Raw genomic sequence first — 8,326 nt, 5'->3', positions numbered from 1 at the left:
GCATATTCTTGTGAAAACCTGTGTAAAATAGTGTTGTAACAAGTGTTGTTGCGGAAAGGCTTGAAGATTGGTCAAAGAAAGTGACTTCGCTCGACCCTCGCTCGACAGAGCGCTCGAGCGAACTTGGGCAGATTGCATCGCTCGACCTTCGCTCGACATACAGCTCGAGTGAACTCAGGCAGATTCAACCGCTCGACCCTCGCTCGATACTGAGCTCGAGCGAACCCAGGCAGAGTGTGTCGCTCGACCCTCGCTCGACACTGAGCTCGAGCGAACTCAGGCAGAGTCGACCGCTCGATACTCGCTCGACAGGTCGCTCGAGCGAACTTTGGCAGATTGTGGCGCTCGACCTTCACTCGACACTTCGCTCGAGCCAATGTTCCAGATCTCTTACAATGTAGGGTTTTGAAGCGCCTCATTTGATGGGAACTATAAATAGAACAGCTTAACTTCTGTTCTTGGTGTGGAGAATCAGAGCAAAAACCCTAAGGGCCTCCAAGAACTTCTTAGAGCAACCTCTCCTCCATTTGGTTGATTCTCTCTTGGATAAACACTTCTCCACCACAACATACTCAAAATCAACTCTTACTTGAGTCCATTGAAATGGACATATTTGTTGGCCGGAAGAGTCCGGAGCTGCTGGTGATGCAAAGATCAAGAGGTTCTCGTGGGAAGCTATAGGAAGGTCGGAGTTCCGACACTACATGCGTGTAGAGATCGAGTGGGTCACTCGTGTTGTTGCAAGCCAAGTTCAGCTACTACAAAGGTTTTGTGAGTGTCTCTAAATTGGTTGTAACAAACTAAAATTTCTATAGTGGATTTGAGGTGGTGTCTTACACCCGGAGTGGTTTTAGATTTTGAAGATGTTCTTCAAATGAGTTTCCACTCCGTGATCAAAATCATGTGTTGATTATTTGTGTTATTTGATTCATTTATTAACTGCTTGTTTGATTAATTTTCAAAAGGCCATAAAAATTAGATTACACCTATTCACCCCCTCTCTAGGTGTAGTGTTGTGTAGAACCACTACTTTTTCATTTCTAATGACTTGCATCCTTCAACATTTGACATTTGTTATATTTGGTGGAAGTTCTAATATTTCTTCGAGTTTGTGACAACCTCTTGAGGAAATATAAGTTAGGCTAACCATTCATTTGATGCTTGTGGAAAGGCTAACAATTTCAGTCCTGATAGATTTGAACTATCAAAGTGAACAGGAAGGTAAATATGTTTAAGAAATTAGATTCTGTTTGGGAACAAATTAGAAGATTCATCACTTGCAATGCAATGATTGAATTCGTTGGAGGCTCCTATTCATGGAGTTGTTTTCACTCGATTAAATCTCGTCTTCACTCAACATTGACTGTCCATCATCCCCCATCTTCTTCACGAGATTTGGACAATAACCAAGACGAAGCGGGAATAAATGTTGAGTGAAGATGGGGGACGATGGACAGTCAATATTGAAGTCCCATAGATATAAATCCTCAAGTCCAACGAGATTCCCGATGGATAAAGGCGGTTCTACTACAGTGCCACTCAGCAACATAATGATTCCATTTTACATTCGATTTCAGGAAAATATTCTGAGGTTAGTGCATCCATCAAAACTCAACTTAGAAAGATTATCTAGGGATTCAATGGAATCATGCTCTTCAACTAAACTTTTACACTCTTTTACACCTTGACAATAATTGAGGTGCTTGAAAAATCCGGAATTTCTTTTAAAAATTTCCAATGAGTGAAAGCCTTAATCCTAAAATTCTGTAAAAGAAAAAAGAAACGAACCACAACCCCAAAGAAGGGCAAAGCTAAAGCAGAAACAAGAACATGGCAGAATAGTTATATTTATATAAATTCCATCCTGCAGTAAACTTAAGTTCCCTTCACTGAGGTATAAGCAGCCCCACATTTCGATTTCCCCCCATTCACAAGCCTGATAGGATTCTAAGCACACAGATGAGTGCTGAAGTTTCTTTTTTTACAATACTAGATTGCATCTAATCGAGACTTATTGTAACACCAGTAGATAGCTTCCCTCTCAGATCTAAAAGCAAGGGCTTCTTTTGACATCAACCATAGCTACTGCCACAGCATCATATTCAGTTTTTTGGGCCAATGTCCTTAGGGGCACAGATCTGCTCCTCCCACATTGCAGACATAACGCTCAGCACGAGGTCCTTTCCTTCACCAAACCCATCTTTAATCTATTCACAGGAAATAAAAGATAAATATTAGTCTATACAGACACAAGAACAGAGAATCTATCCAAGGTCTGGACTCCTAAGCTTTTGATGAACAATCAGTTTGCAAGGTTAACAAAACCCTTCTCAGTGAGATACCTTGCCGAGCAGATTGTCATCAGTGGGAAGCCTCAGATCATCCTTGGTGTCTCCATTATCCATTAAAAGACTCACCTACACGACAACAAGTCTTAATCTGGTTGACAACACTAAAACCGCTATTACCAATTGATTGCTTGTTACTACATGACAGCATTGCCAAAAATTGGTTGATAAAGATTACTAAATAAAACTTACAAAACCGTCTTCAGAGATATCAATCAACTGATCATCAGTGCGAGAAACATGAGGAACCTGCATTATTGGCATGCCCAAAAAGATGTTGGAGCAGGTCCACCTACATTGACCTACATTGACATAACTTTTTTTTTTTTTTGACTTCCAATAATGCTCTTTTAACGTTATCCATTCGGTCCGGCCGAAAGCAAAATAGCGAACTTTACAATGATAGATTTTTGTGAGTTCCAATGTTCTTTTAACGTGATCGATTGGGTCCGCAAGCAAATTAGTGATGGTCTAAAACAGGGCAATGTCCAAAACAAGGCATAAAGAAGCAAGCTAATTTTGGAAGGGATACGACGAACTTGTCTACAAAATGTTACATGCACATCGATACAATGCCGACTACAGATGAAGTCTGTTTGGGATGCAACATGCAAGTGTTTTTAGCAGATATTTGCTGTAATAATGCTAGGGATGAAAATTTTCAGGGCAACACAACACTATATTGCCACACTACTATAAACCCTGTTCCAAACAAGGTGTACGATATCAAACTATTATTATTATTATTATTATTATTATTATTATTATTATTTTGATAATATTTCTAACAAGTATAAATTGTCTTAGACCTTTGGGTCCTCATGGTCCTTCTCCACCGGATCTGGAAGTATAAATTGGTGATAAACATATATGGCCCATCATACACAAGGTCTATGGGGCCCAAAACAGGGCAATGTACATAAAAAGGCACAGAGAATCAGACTTTGTGAAGTTTATTATGTTTTTCTACTATTTTTTATTTGTTTGTTATATGTTTGTTATTTATTATTGTTTTTGTAATTCTTGTAGGAGAAAATGATTGAGTAGCATTATGCTTTTGAGGAACTTTTCTCAGTGACATCGACATATTTATGTAGTCCCCAAATCAAGTTTATCTTCTCTCTCCATGAGCTGATTCATTTCTTTTACTGAGTTCTGGGATCTAGCAAGAATAGTTGTTCATTTACCATTATTTTTGGACAGTTGTTTTCGGACTGTTGGTTTCAGACTGCTCAAGTTGGTCCAACCTGTTTATACAGCACCCTTCCTACTCTCACACAAAAACCAATATTTCCCCTGGCTATGTAGAGGAATGGCAAGGAAAATCATTGAGGATTACTTACTTGGTCCATGCATGAGAGTTCATTTGATTCTATAGCTTTGTAGGATCCAGCTGGTTCTTGAATTATCTCCAACTCAATAAATGAAAGGTCCGCATAATTGCATCCGATCGATCCTCAGATTTTCTGGATTGCGTTCAGGAGTTTGGTCACTAGAATTAAAAAGCAAACTTTTCTTCGAGTGTTGCCATATCAGCACCAAACATTCTTAAATGATGGACAGACTGTAAATGACCAATCTGGGCAGTACCAATCTGAACTGCAGCTAAAGACGGCTCCTTTTCAAGCTACGAACTGGAGCTTGGCCCAATTCAAGATTTTGATGAAACAATTCTCGATTACAATGGATTATTAAGCTACAACCAAAGTATCAATATAAAATCAGGTATAAGATTTTAGGATTGCACTCGTTGCTCATTAGCTCTGGTCTTTGTCTTAAAGCAAATACAAAGGATGAACTTGGGGACAGTTGAAAAGAGTTTTGAGTCAAGACAATAAAGATTTCAGATTGAACCAAAAGACTGACAAAAAAGGGAAACAAAAAGAGAAGCATAAACCAGCTAAAAGGTGAGATTGGCTTTATTTGACCACATAAATATCAAAAGAAAACTCTCCTGGACAAGACAATGCAGTCTATAATCTTATAGTTAGCTTGAACAAAACTCATCATAAGCTAAAGCAATAGAAAGAGGAACAGGTACAGAGGCAAGGCATGTACAAGTAATATGTAGGTATACACAATTTGATGCATTGCATGAGATCAGCGATATAATATAAATGAACCGTACAAAAAGAGCTGTATTACTTGTCTTGAAGTTCATACAAAGATTTAGCAGAAAATTCCAAGTAAATTACCAAAAGAAGAAATCAACAACACTTGCTTATACGTCCTCATCATACACCAATGGCTCGTGAAAGTCATGCCTCTGTCCTACAACCAACCCCACCTCCTCCCAGACCTTTGGAAGAAAAAAACAGAGAGAGAGAACCAACACGCCCCCAACTCAACCATTCAATCCCAAATTAATCTACAATGCAGTTAAACCCCCCGCAAACCCACAACCATATCACGAACAACACCGAGCACACAAACAAGTCCAGCAACAACACTAGCCACACATGTTTCCTCCAAATTTGCTTTGACTTTTGCCCATCATTTGAGAAACCCTTTTGCACTGGCAGCGTAAAATCCTTGTACACGCCATTGATATCATCAAACCAATCCAATAAAATTAATCTAATAAAAAAAAAAAAAACCAAACTGAGGAATTTTATCAATGCAAAGACACTAACCTAGTGCCTAGTAAGCCTTCTATGAATTCCCTGGCTTTCTTGGGATGCAGATCGTGAGGCAGGTACTTCTTCTTCTTTTAAACTTCCCTCAGAGCCTCCTTCTGCTTTTGCGAAATCACCGTCAACACCTGCGCAATCGATAACCACATTTGAATTACCCAAGTTTGGAGAGCGCCTTTTGTGTTGTGGATGCTTGTTGAATTCCAAGTTGTTGTCTTCATCAGCTCGGCGTCCCTTAGAAAGTTGGATACGATTCGATGAATCTACTGAGCACTCCCCAACTGTTAAGCTCTCATTCTCTTCATGCTTATAGATTATGTGAGCTCCACAACTTTTAAGATTGGTTTGTTGGATTTTGAATAAATCCGAGATCACCAAGATCTCTTGTCAAAACTGTGAAGAAAATTAACAAGAAAACATACCTCCAAACATTTGTGATGAGTTTTCCATGCAGCTTCAAGAGTTCCTGTAAAAGAGAAGAGAAAGTTTTGTTTCTATGGAGCAAGCTACTCTCTACCCCTTTTCCTATTAGTCTAATACGCGTCTCAGCCCTCACTTTCAAAGAGATGAGATAAAAGGGCCAGCTAAAAAACACTAATAGAACTCAATGGGTTAGTTCTATTTAATTGGAGTGAGAGTAGGGGCCTCCATATGTCTATAAAATAGCCCATCCCATTATGGGCTTAATGATTAAACTATAATGCTAGTCCATTAGAAACAAATACAACAATCTCCCACTTGGACAACATTATAATTAATCACAACATAAACGCAAACACCCATTTCCAGAAGAAGCCCCAGAGACAAATCTTAATGTCTTTAAAACAATAGGCCTTGTCCAAAAATGCAGTTGTAGTACCTAGTCTAGTGACTATATCGACAGGATATATGACACCAAACTTATACTCGCAACCACCTGACTCAGGCATAGACTAAATAGATTATCTCTGACAGGTAATAAGCCTTGTCCACAATGCGCGTGACTCAGACACGAGACTAATCAATATGTCTCAGTACATAAAGTATGTCATGTCCAAAATGCGTGTGACTCAGGCATGAGACCAAACATAATATCTCATTACATAAACAATCGCCTTGTCCAAAATGCGCGTGATTCAAGTATGAAACTAATCAAAATGTCTCACTACATAAAGTATGCCCTGTCCAAAATGCGCATGACTCAGGCATATATTGACATGGATATATTTAAAACAGAATATGAGCATAAACAACATAACTCCCACTAACTAATTACAACAGAAGACTCTAACAACCCCAAATGAGTCACATGCTCCTGAAACAATTTTGGAGCTAAACCTTTAGTTAGTGGGTCAGCTAACATGTGTTCTGTGGAAACATGCTCAACACAAATACAAGACTCGGCTATTTTCTCTCTAACAAACAAATACTTAATATCAATATGTTTGGAACGAGAAGAGCTTCTGGTGTTTCGAGAGAAAGCAACTGCTGCAGAATTGTCACAAAATATCTTCAGTGGCCTCGAAATGGTGTTCATAACACCTAGCCCCAAGATAAAGTTTCGCAACCATATAGCCTGACATGTAGCCTCATAACAAGCTACGTACTCTACCTCCATTGTAGAGGAAGCTGTAAGTGTCTGTTTGACACTTTTCCAAGAAACAGCTCCTCCTGCCATCATAAAAACATAACCAAAAGTGGATTTCCTGTCATCTAAACAACCTGCAAAATCGGCATTAGAATATCCAACTATATCAAGAATGTCAGATCGCTGATATGTAAGCACTAGATCTTTAGTGCCTTGCAAGTACCTAAGTACTTTCTTTGCAGCTTTCCAGTGAGCCAAACCAGGATCACTCAAGTATCTTCCAAGTACACCAACAACATAAGCAATATCAGGTCGTGTACATACTTGAGCATACATCAAACTGCCCACAACTGATGAATAAGGAATCGTTTGCATTTGAGTCCTCTCATTATCATTCTGAGGGCATTGAGACTTAGAAGACTTATCACCTTTTACAATAGGTGCTTTCCTAGGAGAACAAGAATGCATATTAAACCTACTTAAAACTCGATCAATGTAGGTTTTCTGAGACAATCCAAGAATGCCTTTAGTTCTCTCACGAAAAATCTGGATGCCCAAAACATAAGAGGCCTCACCAAGATCTTTCATATCAAAATGAGATGACAACATGCGTTTTGTCTCAAAGAGAAGCTCAATGTCATTTGTGGCGAGTAATATATCATCAACATAAAGAACAAGAAAGATATACTTACTCCCACTGATCCTTAAATATATGCATTGATCAACAAGATTCTCCTTGGAATCACAAGAGGTAACAATCTCGTCAAACTTCAGGTACCATTGTCTCGATGCCTGCTTAAGCCCATAAATGGACTTATTAAGCTTACATATCATGTGTTCCTTTCCTTTCACTTGAAAACTATCTGGTTGCTTCATGTACACATCCTCAAATAGATGTCCATTGAGAAAAGTTGCTTTGACATCCATTTGATGCAGTTCGAGATCAAACTGAGCTACCAATGCCATAATAATCCGAAAAGAATCTTTGGTAAAAACAGGCGAGAAAGTGTCTTTATAATCAATACATTCTCTTTGGTTAAAGCCCTTAAAAACAAGCCTAGCTTTATACCTTTCGACTTGACCTTCAGAATTATACTTGGTCTTAAAAACCCATTTGCAACCAATTGGCCTATAGCCACATGGTAGTTCAACTAAGTCCCATACACCGTTTCGACACATCGATGCCATCTCATCATGCATAGCATCCATCCAATATGAAGATTGAGGACTATTAATGGCCTCATTAAAAGAGGCTGGATCAAGAGACATACCAGTATTAGACTCATGTTCCTGCAAATAGACAATATAATCATAAGAAATTGCTGGTCTACAACTTCTCTGTGATCTCCTCAAAACAATATCATCTGTTCTCATATCAACATCAGCTATAGTGTCAACAACCTGGTCTTGGACAATAGTACTGGTTCCCTCTGTCAATGGTGGTGCATCAACTGCTAGGGAAGTAACCTGAATAGGTATAACAACACGCTCCTCCCTAAATACAATTTCACGTGTCGCTGAACTCCCACTGTCACTAATATCCTCAAAGAAGATGGCTCGATCAGATTCAATAATTCTAGTAACATTAGAAGGGCAATAGAATCTAGAGCCTCTTGATCCCACACAATAACCAACAAAATAACCAGTAATGGTCTTAGGATCAAGTTTCTTCTGCTGAGGATTATAAGGCCTTATTTCCGCTTTATAGCCCCAAACACGGAAATGATGCAAACTAGGTCTCTTACCTGACCATAACTCATATGGAGTTTTAGGAACTG

General features: G+C 39.0%; 1 protein-coding gene and 1 long non-coding RNA gene across 2 annotated transcripts; both read right to left on the bottom strand.

The window, feature by feature from the left end:
* Positions 1 to 1,831: 1,831 nt before the first annotated feature.
* Positions 1,832 to 2,678, bottom strand: LOC122297527 (eukaryotic translation initiation factor 5A-2-like). Its single transcript, XM_043107621.1, has 3 exons — positions 2,541 to 2,678; positions 2,343 to 2,417; positions 1,832 to 2,207 (listed from the first exon to the last, which is right to left on the bottom strand). Exons 1-3 carry the CDS (start codon positions 2,610 to 2,612, stop codon positions 2,103 to 2,105), a joined length of 252 nt encoding a protein of 83 aa, XP_042963555.1. The 5' UTR covers positions 2,613 to 2,678; the 3' UTR covers positions 1,832 to 2,102.
* Positions 2,679 to 4,457: 1,779 nt separating this feature from the next.
* Positions 4,458 to 5,516, bottom strand: LOC122297289. The gene is made up of 2 exons (XR_006238706.1): positions 4,982 to 5,516; positions 4,458 to 4,879 (listed from the first exon to the last, which is right to left on the bottom strand). It is a non-coding gene; the product is annotated as an uncharacterized LOC122297289 (long non-coding RNA).
* Between the last annotated feature and the right edge of the window lie 2,810 nt (positions 5,517 to 8,326).

Source organism: Carya illinoinensis, chromosome 15 (genome assembly GCF_018687715.1).
Source record: "Carya illinoinensis cultivar Pawnee chromosome 15, C.illinoinensisPawnee_v1, whole genome shotgun sequence".
In the NCBI taxonomy this organism is placed as follows: domain Eukaryota; kingdom Viridiplantae; phylum Streptophyta; class Magnoliopsida; order Fagales; family Juglandaceae; genus Carya; species Carya illinoinensis.
Note: the sequence above shows the minus strand (reverse complement) of the source record. Positions and strands in the feature narration are given on the sequence as shown.